This window comes from Lepidochelys kempii, chromosome 4 (genome assembly GCF_965140285.1).
Source record: "Lepidochelys kempii isolate rLepKem1 chromosome 4, rLepKem1.hap1, whole genome shotgun sequence".
NCBI classification, from domain to species: Eukaryota; Metazoa; Chordata; order Testudines; family Cheloniidae; genus Lepidochelys; species Lepidochelys kempii.
Window position 1 is genome coordinate 122,048,351 of NC_136383.1, and position 16,873 is coordinate 122,065,223.

Here is a 16,873-nt window from a genome sequence, read left to right on the forward strand (position 1 = left end):
ATTGGCTTGGCCTACAATTTTCTGTTTTGTTGGCTTTGCTGAAAAATGCCTTTTTAAAGTGCTTTATTGGTGGAATTAAAAAGATATAAAAAGCTTGTGATGGGATGTACGTACCCCACATTCAGATAGACGGAAGGAACTAACTAGAGGCTACAGCTGGAATATTCTCCCTCTACTTGGTTCTTGAAGGGATTATATCTAGTGTTGCACTACGTCCTATCTTGTAGTCTGAAGACTGGCTGGTTGGCCTTCTCTGCCCTTCTGAAATCTTAAAGAGATAGCAGTTGTTGGGTGCTGGTAAGTAGGCAGACCCACTGTCACCCCCCATAAACCCAGTGGAAGGTTCCTCAGGGAGACTCTGTTCCTTGCTTGATTCACACATGCCCATTCACCCAAGATGTTCTTCATCTAATTCTGCTATAGGCATCGCTCAGCATTTTGTGTCCTTAAGTGAAATTAGCATTTCGGTGCTTACTTCTGGATGCAGGGGAAGAAACCCTAATGAGAGTGGCTAGCACTGACAAGCACAATCAGTGGTGTGTCAGTTGGTATAATACATCCGATAGAAGCACAAACTTCTAGTGATAAAATCTAGCAAGATCTTTGCTGCACAGACTGCCTCACTTCAATGATTGTATGCAGTATTGTTGTAGCCGTGTTGGTCCCAGGACGTTAGAGGAACAAGGTGGGTGAGGTAGTATCTTGTTGGATCAACTTCTATTGATGAGACAGACAAGCTTTCAAGCTTACACAGAGCCTTCAGTGACATACTCTCAGCTGGGGACTGAACCTTAAACAAATCGCCAAGTCTATAACCTGTTGGGGTCTCTTGCTAGAGGCACAATTATGGAATAGATGATGGGACTCCCGTAGGGGCATCAAATAACCTCTGCATCCAGACAGTTCCACTACACTTTGCTGGGCTGATTCTCAATTACATTAAGGCTCCCATGTTTAGTGATTTTTTCTCCTTAATATTTATTTATTTATTGATTGCACCTCACAATAGGGTACAGTTTCATGATCACAGAATCGTAGAAATATAGAGTTGGAAGGGACCTCAAGAGGTCATCTAGTCCATCTTTCAGCACTAAGGCAGGATTAAATATACTTAGACTCAGGGCTGGTTCTAGGACGTCAACTTCCATGGGAGTATCTTTGTTCAGTTTTGCTGATTGGCTAGCCATATTTTGTTTTGTTTAGCTGCTCAGCAGGGGTGGAGGGAAGGGGTTGCTGAAAATGTTTTCCATTCTGGCTTGCAAAATGCATAGGTCCACTCCTGCCTAGGACCATCTCTGACAGATGTTTGTCTAATCTATTCTTGATACACAATTATTTGCAGAAATAATGATTTTCTGAAAGATCTTTCCATATACAACATTACTTCTCAATGGTGCTGAAAATCAAAATCAAAGAATCAGATGCTCCTTAAAGATAGCACAACAAAAGGAGAAGTTTCCTTTTTAGTGTGTATGGTAGGTCAATGAAATTACACAGTTGGTATGAATTCGTCTTAAAAATTTATTTACCTCAGAAACGTATACATTCATAGGTTTGTCACAAGGAAATTGGCAGTAATTCATAGAAAATGAATATTTACATGTGTGCAAATTTCACCTATTACACAAGACAGTGTTATGTAGTTTTACTATACTGTGTTATGTAAGTACTTTTGCAGTTTAAGGCACTCAAGATGAATAATAATAGTTGTCAGAGGAAATAAACAAAATGCTAGTATAATTCTAGATCTGAATCAACTGCTTCCTGCAAGACAGTATATTGTAAGTGTCAATGGTCTGGTATGACCTAGTCAGTTGTTTTCAGACAGGACAGAATTCATTTGATCAAAATCTGCAAAAGAAAAAAAAAAAAAAAGCAGAGGTCGAAAGTAATAAACATTTTCTGGGTTACCTCTGAGAAATCCTCTCCTCACACTAGTTCTCTCCACATAGAGTAGAACCAGCTCTAATGACTTTTTGCAAACACTTGATTGACAGCATGCTTCACATTCAGCTCCTCATATTAGAGGAGAAGCAGAGAAACCTAGAGGATTCCCATTAAAACTTCACAAATATTAACCTATTAAAAGATATCAAAAACTTGCATAGTGCTTTACATTTTCCAAGCACCACATAAACCTTAGTTTATACTCAACGTTCCTTTAAGGTGGGCACAGAGATTAAGTGACTTGCCTAAAACCATACACTGTGTTAAAAGCTGGGAGCTGAACCCAAGGATTTTGGCTCGAAATCCAGTTCAAAGATCACATCTCTCTTTTCTAAAGGAGAATTCAATCATAGGTAATATCTAATGTGGATCCCGTTTTATTATTTTTATAAATAGAAAATCTTACCCTATAACACCTTTGTTAAATGCATGAAATAACTTAAATACAAACAGTGTCAGAAATAAAACCTGGTGTGCATAAAGATATAAAAGTCAACACCAGGAGAGATTATTCACCAATCTGGATTCAGAAACCTTATCATACAAACTTGGATCAGTTCTATTCTCCTTCTACGGAGTTTGAGCTCATCACCATGTTACCATTACAGTACTCTTGAGACACAAAAGTTAAGAAACACAGGACATTAAAGTACGGTATTTTTTCCCTCCCTCCCCTTGTTAAACAACATACACTGGAAAAGTCAGTTATGTGGAAATGTTGCTCTTCCTATTAACACCTTGGCTTTAGGATTTTCCTACACAAATATATGTCAACAAAAGTTACATGCACCTACCATTAATAGGGTTGTTAATGCTGCAATTTTATCTTAGCTGACAGGAAGTGAGAACAGTAGGTTTGGGATCATTTATTTTATACAAGGACTCCAAACTGAATAGACATGTTAAAACCAACAGAAAGAACAATTTGTGATTTACACAATGTATAATGGGACCATTGTGCTCTACATATACTGAATTTGATGCGCTGACAACTTTATCCACATGATTTAATAGAAGTTTTATGTATTATTTACCATCCTTCCTATTGCCTTTGATAGTGATGATATGGGAGAAGTCTCAATCTCAATCTGGGTTAGTCTCCAGATTATTCGCCACTTCAGCCTATATCCTCCTTTTTTCTTTCATACATACATGAAAAAGTTTTATTGGCAACTATCTTTCTGACTGAGAACTTGTGAATAGGGTTTCTGATGGAGCAAACTTAATACTGGTCCACAATTGTCCAGAGAGGTTATCAGTAAGCAATATATAAAAATCCACACCCACCATCAGAGCTGAGCATACCACTGCAGGCACTGGGAGGCTGATTGCAGGAGTTAGAGATGGGCCTTCTGTAAGGCATGACTTACAAAGCCCACTTCCTTGATTTCCTATATCCACCATTGAACCAAGTTATTTCCATAAGCATCCTTGTTATTTACAGATTAATTATAAACTATTACAAAATCTCAGTCAAGCACCAGTACTGACTCAAGAAGCAATACAAGTCAGAAAATTAGTATTCCCTGTCACAAATGGACAGTGCTTTTCTTTCAAAAGTTCTCCTTTCCTAATAGTTTTGTCCACAATGCCTCTTTGGCCAGGTCCTTCCTCCAACTTCACATCCACATGATTAGGAAAGTAGCAGCAGCGATTCCTCAAAGGGCACGTCTTGTAAATACCTTTCACAGCAGAGCCAGATCAGCCTTTTTTCACAGAAAGAGCTGTAACGAGGGTCTGAAATCCAGCAGCCTGGTTTGGAAGGGCTTATCAAAGAGATACTTTAAATGCAAGTCTGTAGGCAGTGGGAGAACAAATGGCAGAAACAGTTTCTGTGTGCAAAGTTCAGGAAATCAAACCCAGTGGCATGGGAATTCCTATTTAATTTTGGGGGGAAAACTACCATCCCTCTAAGTGCCCATTTTTCCACAGTGTGTTTGATCTTACAGTCAGTTCATTTTGCAGGCCGTGTCACCTTGGTCCACAGTAACCATAAGGACATTTGAGAATCAAGCTGTCATGGCTGGGTAAGACATGGGTGGAGTAGTATTCAACCAAACTTCCAATGTTCCAAAACATGGTTTCTGAGTCCAAGTAAAACTGTGAATCCTGTTGTAGGGATAGAAAATACACCTGTAATCAATGGCACCTATGAAGCCTTTCCAAACAGACCACTACTTTGCAAAGTATTATGTATGTGACCTAAGCTCTAACCCTAAGCTCATGTCACATAAATGATAAGCCCAAACCAAACCTGGGGATCCAAACACCCTATAATTTTACTGAAGATCATATTTGGGTCTGAACATTATAGACTTCCTATCTTCATAAATGGAAGGCCCAGATCAGAGTTCTCCGGCTCTAAATCCAGATCTGATTTTTGCAGCTCAGGCCTATCTGTACGTTTTTTGCAGAGGGGGGAGGGAGGAAGGGGGAGAGAGGGTGTTTGGAGGTAACGGGAAGCCTTAGGCTGATACTGTATGATGTAACTAGAGCAGGTGTAAATATACCATAGAGGCCCTTTTTATGTACAGCATTCATACCAACCTTTTCAAAGATTCTGTAGTTTCTCACTTTCTCAGCAGATTCATCCCATACAACTAATACCTTGAAAAAGAAAATGCAATATTACATTCAGCATGCATAAAAAAGTCTTCCTAACAAATTTATGAAGAAAAAACTCAAAACTACCTTTTTTGAGGAATCAGTTACATTTCTTTCAAATAACTGAGCATTGAGCATTATGCAAGTTAGGATGTACAGCTACTGCTTCAGACCTACTTCCCTTTTTAAAAAAGGGCATGTCTAAATTGCTAAATACATTACTGTAATTAAACTCCAATATCGTTAATTTGCAAATAACAATTAAATGGGAGTTACATTTAATTAACTTATAGCACAGGTTCCCCTATTGTGAGTTACCTTTCCAGGCTTGGTAGATGAATTCCTAATACAGTATAATCCATTTTGTGGATGTCCTCTTGAGCTGGTAGCTTTGAACATCCTAAAATAATATGGAAACTGTAAATATCACATTCAGAAAATACTAACAAACTTAACAGATTTTGGATAGAATGGATATGTCTACATCTCAAAATCCTTAATGTAAATCATCATTTCACGGATTGTAATGATTTAGCCTAAGAACTAACTAAAGGCTGGGAAGGCAGTTTCACAGACTGATGGTAATGGACACTTAATAGAACCTCATCATTTTAGGAAGACTCATTAGGGTCCTTAAGCAGCTAGTGTATAGGGAGGTAGTGATGTCTTAGTGGATTGCGCACGGGCTGGAAAAAAGAAACTCTAGGTCTCTAATCTCTACTCTCTCCCCAACTTGCTGTGTGGCTTTCAAAACATCACTGACTCTCGGCTTCACTTTCCCAATCTGTATTTCCCTACTAGGATGGATGGTGTGAAGATCTCAGTTGATTAATATTTGCACAATACTTTAGACTCAATTTTTTTTTAATGGATTCTATGCTCATGAAACATGCTGACTGGTAGCACTGAAGCATGAAGGTCTCTTTCTCCACAGACCAGTGAATCAAGTTACATTCAAGTCAAATTGCCTATTGTTCCCCTTCTCCTAACCTATCTATGTCTCTGTCTCTCTTTAGATCATCAGCTTCTCCAGGCATCCTTGGATCATCTTCCTGAGTAATTCAAAACTCACTAGCATATATTGGATGGTACGAAACAAACAACAACAGAGCAGGCAGTAGCAATACAATTTTCTCATACTGCGCTCCCTTCTTCTCCCCCTTCCCGCTCCCCAATTCTCCAGCTTTTACTTGGAGGGATCACCTTTAGAGCGCGAGAGGACAATTCAGTCGCACGCGTTCTATCATTGGCCTCTCTGCTGAGGACTGCCAACAAGCTTATGGTGGCAATTGTTGTTGAGGATACTTGTCCATTGGGAACTGAACTAAGACCATCAAATTCATTTCATATAGGTCATGAAATGGCCATCACATTATAATGACTTTTGGTCACTACCAGTCTGGGCTACATTTGAACCAGTGACCTAGAGTTTAAAAGTTCTATATAACCCTAAGCCAGACTCCAGTCCAATTCATTGTCCCAGAAGGAATAAATCTTATGCATTACTACTTTATGGTGAATACTTTAACATGTAATTAGCTTTCCTAGAGGCCATTGGTTTTCAATTTAAAGGACTTGTCATTTTTTATTTATATACAAACTAATGGTAAATTATTTCATGCGTTCAATAGAAATCTCAGGTTGATTTACTAGTCTTAACTCTCACAATATGGCTTTCTAGACTGCAGGTCATTTTATTTGAGGATTTATAAGCAACTCCTCTTTCCAAAAAAAAGAAAAAACGTTAAGTTTACCTTTCTACTTCAGTGGATTCATAGGTCTGGACAAATACCGAATTAGGCAGTTCAACCTGTTAAGACAGCGTTTAAAAAAAATTAAAATGTGTAAAGTAAGGTAAACAGCAATATTTTAAAAAGATGATTGGAATAACTGAAACAGAGCAAAGTGTCTTTTGACATACTGCAGCTACCTAGGATTCTCTAAATTCAGGCCCAAATTTTATAGGTAACTTCTATGGTACAGCAAATATTTTGTAGAATTAAATTACACCCATGGTCTCCTGATTTTGTTACTATACTATTATTCCCTATTGTGTGCTCCTTCAAAAGCGCTAATACATTCTGGCGTATCTGACATTAGAATCAAAATCTGTTACCAGCGCTCTCATAAAGTTGGCCAATGCACTGGAGCAGTATTCTGAAGTGAAGTATTGTTACTAATTATACTAACTCCTTTCTAACTTACAGACCTGACTCAAGCCCAAATTTACAACCCCCTAAAACTTAGAAGTGTTCTCTTTAGGAATGTGCCATCTGATCTTACTTTTTCATAATCTTCATCTGAATCTTCACCAGACTTGTTTTGCTTTGAAGGTAATGCTGGTTTCTCAAATGAGAAGCTTCGGAAACTCTGCCCATCTGGTGGCGATCTCCTGGAAGAAAGAACAAAACTGAAGAACGTTTCTGCAGAAAAAACATTCAGAGACAATAAATGCAGAACCAGTTTGTTCTGTTTCCGTTAGCTCCTTATTGGTCATTTAACAGTTTTTATTATTCACTTCAAAACTGCTGAGCAATGCAATGGACATAGAGGCTTTCATCTGTAAGGACATTTTTGCAGATATACACCATGTCCCTTACTAAGGAATGTACTTACACTGAAGCATACATTTCCTTCTCTGTAAGAGCCTGCATGTGCTTTAAGAGCATAAAGCTATTTTTTCAATTCCTGTTGAAATCCTGATGTGAAGGCTTTTTACCAGCTACAGTCTAAGACTCTATTGTATCTTTTCAGCATAACCCGACACAGACAAGATACACTTTTGTTCTTATGTGCTTTACTTTAGGTTGTATAATACTTATTCCTGTATTTCCAAGAGCCACAGTTTGTTGCAGGGTTTTCAAATGCTGTGCAGTTAAGATTACAGACAAAATCAGTGACTATATAATGTCTCATAAGGAACATCAGACATATTCACACCCTGAAGACAGTAGGGGAATACCATAAAACTTCCAGACAGATTCCTTAGTGTAGCAATTTTTAAACATGGAATCATAGAAATTTAGGGCTGGAAGGAACCTTGAGAAGTCATCAAGTGTCGTCCCCTGTGCTGAGGCAGACAAAGTAAACCTAGACCATTCCTGACATGTTTGGCCAACCTGTTCTTAAAACCTTCCAAAGATGGGGGATTCCACAACCTCTCTTGGAAACCTATTCCAGAGCTTAACTACCTTTATAGTTAGAAAGTTTTTCCTAGTCTCTAATTAAAATGTCCCTTGCTGGAAATTAAGTCCATTACTTACAGTCCTACCTTCAGTGGACATGGAGAACAATTGAACACTGTCTTCTTTATAACAGCCCTTACTTAACATATCTGAAGACTTATTAGACCTCACCCAGTCTTCTTTTCTCAAGACTAAACATGCCCAAGTTTTGGGGTTGTTTTTTTTTAAAACTTTTTTATAATTTTTGTTGCTCTCCTCTGGACTCTAATTTATCCACATCTTTTCTAAAGTATGGTGCCCAGAACTGGACACGGTGCTCCAGCTGAGGCTACATCAGTGCCAAGTAGAGCAGGATGTTTACCTCCCGTGTCTTACATACAATACTCCTGTTAATTCACCACAATATGATATTAGCTTTTTTGCAACTGCATCACATTGACGACTTATATACAATTTGTAATCCACTATAACCTCCAGATCCTTTTCAGTACTACTACTACTAGCCAGTTATTCCCATTTTGTAGTCATGCATTTGATTTTTCCTTCCTAAGTGAAATACTTTGCACTTGTCTTCATTGATTTCACCTTGCTGATTTCAGACCAATTCTCCAACTTGTCGAGGTCATTTTGAATTCTAATCCTGTCTTCCAAAATGCTTGCAATCCCTTCCAGGCTGGTGTCATCTGCAAATTTTATAAGCATATTCTCCACTCCATTATCCAAGTCATTAATGAAAATGACCCAGGACTGATCCCTGTGCAACAGATACACCCACCCAAATTGACAGCGAACCACTGACAACTACTTTGAGTACAGTCTTTCAACCAGACTTGCACCCACCTTATCGTAATTTCATCTAGATCAATGGTTTTCACCCTTTTTTCAATTGCAGACCCCTAAAAAAATTTCAAACGGAGATTTAGAAATCTTAGTCTGTGAAGCCACAGGGGTCTGGGGAGCACAGGTTGAATACTACTAATCTTGACCATATTTCCCTGGTTTGCTTAAGAGAATGTCAGTGGGGGACTGTGTCAAAAGCCTTTCTAAAAAATCAAAATATATTATGTCTACTGCTTTCCCCACACCACAAGGCCAGTAAGTGGCACGATCTGTTCTTGACAAATCCATACTGGCTATTCTTAATATACCTATTATCCTCTTATCCTCTTATCCAATTGATTGTTTAATAATTTGTTTCAGTATCTTTCCAGGTATCAAGGTTAGATTGACTAGTCTATAATTCCCAGGATCTTCTTTGTTCCCCTTTTTAACAATAGGTACTATGTTTGCCCTCCTCTTGTCCTCTGGGACCTCATCCATCCTCCAGGAGTTCTCAAAGAAAATTGCTAACAGTTCCAAGACTGCTTCAGCTAGTTCCTTAAGTATCCTAGGATTAATTTCATAAGGCCCTGCTAATATGAATACATCTAACTTATCAAGATAAAGAATATTTAGATCTTTCCCTATTTTGGCTTGCATTTCTTCCCCCTTGTTCTTAATGTTGATTGTGTTGAGTATCTGGTCACCATTAACCTTTTTAGGGAAGACTGAATCAAAATAGGCATTAACATCTCAGTCTTTTTCATGTCATCCTGGATCATGCTTACATGTATCATGACTTACAATCAACCACACTGCATCTGTTCTATATCTCCTTGAGAAGTATCATATCAAGTTGGCGTATTACAGTAAAACTAAGAATTGGTTTGTTTACTTTCACTGATGAACATTACAAAAATGTGCAGTAACTTCACTGCAAAGCTTGGGGAAGAGGGAGAATGCTGACTTGGGCCTGATGAACTAAGTATCAGAGATATCATTTGGTAAATATGCTACAGAAAGTTTGATCTGTTTTCATACTTACTGTAACTGGGGAAGTAAAGATTTCTCTGATCTAGATTTGAATACAGGCACAGGCGGTTTAGGTAGCACTTGTGGCACGAACAGTCCAGGTTTGCCATGTTCTTTTGGTGCTCTGGTCTCCACTGGCACTTGTGGAACATACATCCCAGGTTTGCTGTGTTCTTTTGGCACTTTGGCCTCCACTGGCTTCTCCATTAATAGCTTGGGTTTGTTGCTTGGTAATGGAGGTGGGACCCGTGGAGAAAGGTTCATTTGTTTTAGCCCCTCACATCCTTCACTGCCCATTGAAATGCAGACTAGAGGTAGGCTCTCTGCTGATGGCGAGCAGCTCTCTTTGACACAGGAAAGATTTTTGAGATGAGGCATAGGGGGCACCGGTGGTGGTAGATCACTTACTCTACGGCTTGATGGCTGTATTTTTAGATTTGACTCCGCTCTGCAATGAAACTGGGATTCTCCCCTTGTATTTAAGGAATCCTCTGGTTTTATATCAGGTAAGCTTCTTTTAGGAGGTGGTGGAGGAACCATAGGCCCAGTGGACTGGCCTGCATAGGAGTGCACCCTTGTCTCTGCATAGGGAACTTTTCTGATGTGAGGAACTGGAGGTGGCGGGTAGGCTGGTGGGAGGATCATGTTATCTGTGTAAGAAAACCCCACAGAACATGAGGAATTAAATTTAAAAATTGAAAATAAGATTCTACTCTCCTTTTGTTTGAAGTGAAGTTTCTATTTGATTTAGGATATTTTAGGGCACCTATCATCATGATATCTCAGTGCCAGATGGACACTTAACTTTGAAACACAGTTCTGGACTTTACTAAGGGCCAAACCCTGCAGTCCTTACTCTGGCACAAGTCACATTAACTTCATTGGGTGTTTTGCCTATGTTAGGATGGAAGGAAGTCCAGAAGCATGTTGAAAAGAATCATCCATCCTTTTGACGGATCCATGGACTAGCAGCAAGACCTTCCAATATTCAGCTGGCTGACAATGGCTAGAAACACAGTCATTTAAAGGTACTCAGCACTTGTGCTAATGTTCTTGGCTTCCTCAACTGCCACTGGTTTCACTGAGAGTTTAGACATTGAGTACCTCTCAGGTTAAGGCTCCACTTATTCATTGCTTTACAATTATTCACAAAAAGAAAAGGCATACTTGTGGCACCTTATAGACTAACAAATTTATTTGAGCATAAGCTTTCGTGAGCTACAGCTCCCTTCATCAGATCCGATGAAGTGAGCTGTAGCTCACGAAAGCTTATGCTCAAATAAATTGGTTAGTCTCTAAGGTGCCACAAGTACTCCTTTTCTTTTTGCGAATACAGACTAACACGGCTGCTACTCTGAAACCTTTACAATTATTGTAACTACCCATGGCGCTTCACACATACTGAGTTAAAGCATCAGCCTACAGATGTTTTTATATTTCACATGAGTGTCACCTTTATCTGAGATCTTTAAAAGGTATCATGACTGGTGAATATTGTCTTACCATCTGGTCTCCCTAAATCCGTAGAATCTGGCTGTAAGTAAGATTCCTCATCTTCTTCCTGGTCATAATCTGCAGATAAAATTAAAATGTGTTTAAAACTGTAAAGTACTCATTGGGATCTGATCACAGGGAACATGCATATGCTGATTTTTATTAAAAAAAATAGATTTTTTTTATAATTAATGAAAATCTGGTTCCATTACAAGGGAAAACACAAGACAGAAGATTAAGTAATTTTGGCTAGTTCCACTCAGGATAGAACCACAGGCGCCAACTTTCAGCTTTCTCCACAGTTGCTGGGCTCTAAAATAGCAGCATAGACATTTGGGCCTGGGACCCTGTGAATGGGGATAGTTCCAGAGTCTGGAATATAAATATAAACTGGAGCTATAATATAAAGTATTATAGCAATTTTACAGCCCTGCAGCCCAGGTCAGCTGACATGGGCCAGCTGCAGGTGTTTAACTGCAGTATAGACATACCATAAGTGACATAAAGGCTTTTGAAACTCCATTCTCAGCAGAGTCCCCAAAGGCTCACCTTTCCCACGAGTCTGCAGTGTAGACATACCCTTACAAGCCTAAGTCCCATTGAAAATTGTACCCACTGTCTCTGTCATAGGCCTACTCAACCCAGCTGGTCTATAAGGCCCGAACAACAACTCATTCCTCATTCCTCTGGAGGAGGACTCCTCCAGATGCAAAAATATTCTAATACTACACGAATGGTTAATAGGTAAACTTTACAGTTTGTGCCGGAAGCAGGTGGTTTACAGAAAGTCATGCTAAAAGTCCACATAATTCACTGTATTGCTTCTTTTTAAGCTTTTAGAACATATTATATTTAAGTGATTATAGCTCTAAGCGGCTTCTGTAAAAGTAAAGGGCATTTAATCACTCTCATTGTCAGCTTTAATAAAGATCATTTGGCATTCCCATATAGGGCAGACAGACATGGCTGAATGTTCCAAAAAAAAAAAAGTGTCTTCATCCATGCTTCAGTCAGATGTATGGGCGAGCAGAATGACTTTCTGACATTAAACTGATGGACAACTACTAAGAGCTCAATCTTTTACGGTGCTTAGCAACCCCTGTAAGGTTGCTTCTTCAATTGCCACTGACTTCACTCGGGGGTTTAGGATGCTGAGCATCTCTCAGAATCTGATCCCAAGTGTCCCTTATTTTACAATTATTGTAACCTTTCATGTATTGTAATGTTATCATAGGCATTAACAATTTTCTATTGTAATACTAGGCCAAACATTCTTATAGTATTTCAGCTATTTGAATTTTTTTTTAAGCCCATAAAAGTGCTGCAAACTCAGAGTGGTTTGACGAGGAAGGAGTGATCAAAAAGTCTAATTTATTGATGGAGTAAGGAGTAAAAGAGGGAAACATTCAAAATTAAAGTCTCACCTTCATTTTCTGTAGAATGAGAGTAGTTGATATTGATGGGGCGTTCTACTGAGCCATAGAAACTGTCTGCATCAGAACCAGAGTCACTACACAAAGAAAAGGAAAGGGATTTTATAGTAAGAGGTGCACTGTTGCCTTAATGGGATTTAACAGTAGATATTCAGGTTAAGAGCACATTGGCAAGTGCTGGTCTTAGAATATTGAAAGCAGCAGAAAAACTGATCTAGTCTCATTTTTCAATTAACAGCCAAATAAATACTTCTAATTTTTAAGGACTTATAAAGTTGATATTTCAAGTGCTCTTTATAAAAGGTTTATATTTTATTGTACTTAACCTATGTAGTAAGAAAGTCAGACATAGTTAGGAATTACTGTACTTGCTACTGTTTAATGGTAATAAAACAAACAAAAAAATCATGTTTTGTCATCAGGTGCAAAGAATGGGAAGCAACTTTATAAACATATGGGCCCAGATTTTTAAAGGTTTTTTTTTTTTTAGGTGTTACTGTGCTCAGCATCACAAGGCCAACTGATTTAGGAGCCCAACTCTCATTTTCAAAAATGATGTAGGACCTTAGGAGTCTAAATCTCCTCATTTAAACACTGACTGTAGCAATGCCTAATAAAAGCAAGGGCCTTACTCTTTACTAAGGAATTTTTGATAAAGTGCAAGAATCAAGAAAGTGATTCTAGAATTAGCAGGTGCATACCTTAAATCTGTTACAGTTTCCTTCTTGTCATGGTAGTAATCTATTTCATGCCTCAGTGAGACCATCCACTTCTAAAAGAAACAATTTCATGTAAACTTACTCTATTGCTTTTAGTAAAGAAATGTATAAAGTGTCTGCCCTCTGAAAGGCTGGAGGTGCTAGCAATTATGGATTGACTGCATAACAACATTTACTCACTCACAAGGGTATTGTAAGTTCCTGTGCTTTGAACATATAAGGTATTAGAGCAGTCTAAAAATGTTACTTACCACTTACGGAACTTTTGCTCTACAGATCTCAAACTGCTACTTAGAAAGCCAGGTAATTTAATATTCCCATTTTATATATGGAGAAAGGATTTAACAAAGTCATTTTCCATGTTTATAAAAACTTTTATACTGTTTATTTCTTGAACCAAAAGTCAGGATCTGAAGACATAACATGCTGTACCAATATCTGGATTAGTACAATAGTGAGAACTCAGGCTTTTCAAATGAGGCCAAGGAGTTAGGTGCCCAAATCACAGTAAGAGAATTAGGCACCCAATTTCTAAATTCCTATGAAAACATATTCATTCCCTCCCCCACCCCCTTGGAATATATTCTTGGGTCATGGGAAGTTATTCACCTTTCTTTCATCTTCAGAGGAGGCAGAAAAAAACCAGGTCCTGTGCTTCTTGCTAATATGAACTAATTTGAAAGGAAACACGTTGTTTGATGTTGTCTCCTCAGCTGCCCGCATAACCCTGAGAAACAGAAAAAGCAACAGTGTAAAAAGCCTAGTCAATGCAGTTATTTCTGTTGCGCAGGTAAATGTAGGGTCCTAATGTTCAGCTACAAAATGGCCCTTCAAATCAACTTTGTCAAAAGGCTAAAGAAAATCTAATACCCATAGTGCCATCTGCAGTATTTATCTCATGAAAATGGAGGATGCTAGCCAAAGAGAAAGGGAGAGATCATTCACTACCGAAATCACCAAAAAGGATACCTGCTACATTTGTAACAAACTTGTTCATTATAGATTTTTAATTTTGTTATGTTATTGTACCCCAACTTCATATCATGACAGGAGGTATTTGTGTGGTTGTGCTCCTCATTTCAAGTGTCCTCACAAGGGAAATTCACGACACTACTTTTCCATTAACATAAAGGAGAACTAATATGAACTTTAGGCCTTATTTTGCCTTTCCACTCATTTTAGTGTAAGAGAGTCCTTTTAAAATAACTGATGCTTAATGACACGTGTCATTCAGCTCCTTTGAGGAGATAGGTTAGATATAGTTGTTTCTGTTTTCCCCTCCTCACCAGGTAAGACCTTACTCTCAGGTGCACAACTCAGACAGACCTCACATGGAAATTGCTTACAAATTCATAACATGGGATTTTGGGGAGAGAAAAAGAGGTTTGGGGCTCTCAGTGCTAAGATTTTTGGTAGTCTGAAAAAATACTTGTATCCACAAAAGCCAAAGGGAACTAGGCTTATGACTATCATCACAGTTACTAGTTCATAGCTCTCATTAGGAAGTGGTTTTCAATGCTATTTTCAATGCTCTTTTCACCTCTTTTCAATGCTATTTTCCTTCTAAAGAACAGCTTTTCCTAGAGTCACTAACTCATTAGAAGACCCTGAACCAGCTGGATTTTGAACTCCAGGGACAGATTTTCAGAAACACTCTGCTCTCATTTAGGCAGCAAAGTTAAATATATTTTTTTAAATCTGGCCAACATGCAGCAGCTGCCATTAAGGACTGCTGAACACTTTAGAAAGATCTATGGCCAGATATTCAAGATTCCCTGTCTAATTTTAAATCCTAGCTATAGTTTGCTGACATGGAGTCTTCACAGAAAAGGTTAAAAATGCAACAGGAACATGTTCTCTTACTAATTAAAGACATAAGGAAGTCAGTGTAAGAAATACCCACGGTGCTTTAGGACTGGTGTTGGTGAGTCAAGTGACATCACTCTTCCTTCTGAGTCACTTGAACCCAATGCTCCTCTGTACTTTTAGACACAGGACTGTTGAACGTGAGATGTAAAACCAAGGTCTACTCAAGGACCCAGATCCTCTTTTCAGACAAGCACGTGCAACTCCCATTGATATGAATGAGAGTTGCACACATTTTCTTAGATTGTAAGCTTTTTATTCAATATTTGGGGCAAGGACAGTGTTTATGTCTGGGTTTGAACACCACCAAGCACAACATGGCCCTAATTCCTGGGACTTTTGGGTGGTGGTATAATATAAATATGTAAATGTAATATGTAATACGTCACCCATGTCAATGACAGTTCCCATATTTCACATGAACAGAGGTGTTAACCCTATTATCATGGCCAAATTTCAACTCAGTTAACTTTATTCTGTTTATATAAATTCTCTGTGCACTTCTAATTGGATATGGTGTTTTCTGCTATCTTCCCTTAAGAGTTGTTTAGCACAGCTGTGCACTGTTGAAGAACTGTCACACATTACTAATACTTTAAGGCTGAAAATCCCCTACAAATAAGTATGAGAATGCGTATGTGGCCTTAGAGTGAAGAATCAGTAGAAAAATAATAAAACTCATAAGTTTGTAGATTCCAAGGCCAGAAGGGACCACTGTGATAATCCAGTCTGACCTCCTGTATAACACAAGCCATAGAACTTCCCCAAAATAATTGCTAGAGTATATCTTGATTTCAGCGGTTGTGACTAACATGGCAATGTACTCCAGATTCTGTATCCAGTTTGGTCTTGTATTGGCAGTAACTATAGTGCTGTTTTTCTAAATCAGTTTTGATTTATTAATGTGACTCTCATATATTCTGTACAGACCTATCAAATTTTGACAGTACTGTACAGCTTGAAAGAATGTGTCAATTAGATTTGTCATCACCGATTTTAAAAGCAAATATTTAATTTACATATCACATACATAGCTAGATGGGTTACAGATTTTTGCATGCATATTCTCTTGTTTATGACCATATGGGTGGTTTTGTATCGTTTCCTTTTAGCATGTCCTCTATAAGGAGGCAACATTGGCTGGCACCAGTTAACTCCAAAAGTATTTCTATTATTTTCTGATGATGATGAAGATAATTAGAAAACATGGGGACTGTGATAATATCTGCCAAAAACAAAAAGGCCACATCTATCAGTGTAAATCAGAAATCAAGTTGATCCTATTTGTTAGCATTTAGATAGCTTCTCTGAAGAAATGGTAAAAGGTGAAAGGAATAGGATCTTCTAGTAAGGAAAAACGTCATATTACCTATTGGAGCAGAGATCTCACATTGCAATACGGTGCAACACCAACAGCAACAGTGAGAAGTCTGCCTGTATTATGGAGTTAATGTAGGTTTTCCTCCCTGAATTAAACACACTACAGCAGTATTACTGTAAACATCTGTAGTGAATATGTATTTATAAGAGCATGTGCCTTGGCACATAGCCTGTATCTCTAAGGGCATTTATGTTGACAAAACAGTTTATTCAGATAACATAATGCCAACAGTTTGCAGCTTGAAAAGGCAACCCCAAGATCCCTTTCCCAGTTGCCTGATCACTATCTGATTTGTATGGAGTGAATGGAATAATCCTTAGTGAAATGTCACTGTGGGTGCATTAAATGTTCCTTAAGTAAACTCTAATTAACAAAATCTGCATAACTAGAAAA

At 38.3% G+C, this 16,873-nt stretch overlaps 1 protein-coding gene across 8 annotated transcripts in view; it reads right to left on the reverse strand.

Annotated features, from left to right (window-relative positions):
• Positions 1–1,507: 1,507 nt before the first annotated feature.
• Positions 1,508–16,873, reverse strand: part of SH3BP2 (SH3 domain binding protein 2) — a 93,190-nt gene continuing 77,824 nt past the window's right edge. For all 8 annotated transcript variants that reach the window (XM_073342707.2, XM_073342709.2, XM_073342703.2 and 5 more), the window contains 10 exons: positions 13,843–13,960; positions 13,216–13,286; positions 12,506–12,591; positions 11,091–11,159; positions 9,601–10,237; positions 6,835–6,943; positions 6,306–6,361; positions 4,870–4,951; positions 4,495–4,554; positions 1,508–4,056 (listed from right to left, as the gene is read on the reverse strand). In XM_073342707.2, the coding sequence (XP_073198808.2) occupies positions 3,919–4,056; positions 4,495–4,554; positions 4,870–4,951; positions 6,306–6,361; positions 6,835–6,943; positions 9,601–10,237; positions 11,091–11,159; positions 12,506–12,591; positions 13,216–13,286; positions 13,843–13,960 (1,426 nt within the window). In that variant the 3' untranslated portion in view covers positions 1,508–3,918. The remainder of the gene's footprint in view (positions 4,057–4,494; positions 4,555–4,869; positions 4,952–6,305; positions 6,362–6,834; positions 6,944–9,600; positions 10,238–11,090; positions 11,160–12,505; positions 12,592–13,215; positions 13,287–13,842; positions 13,961–16,873) is intronic.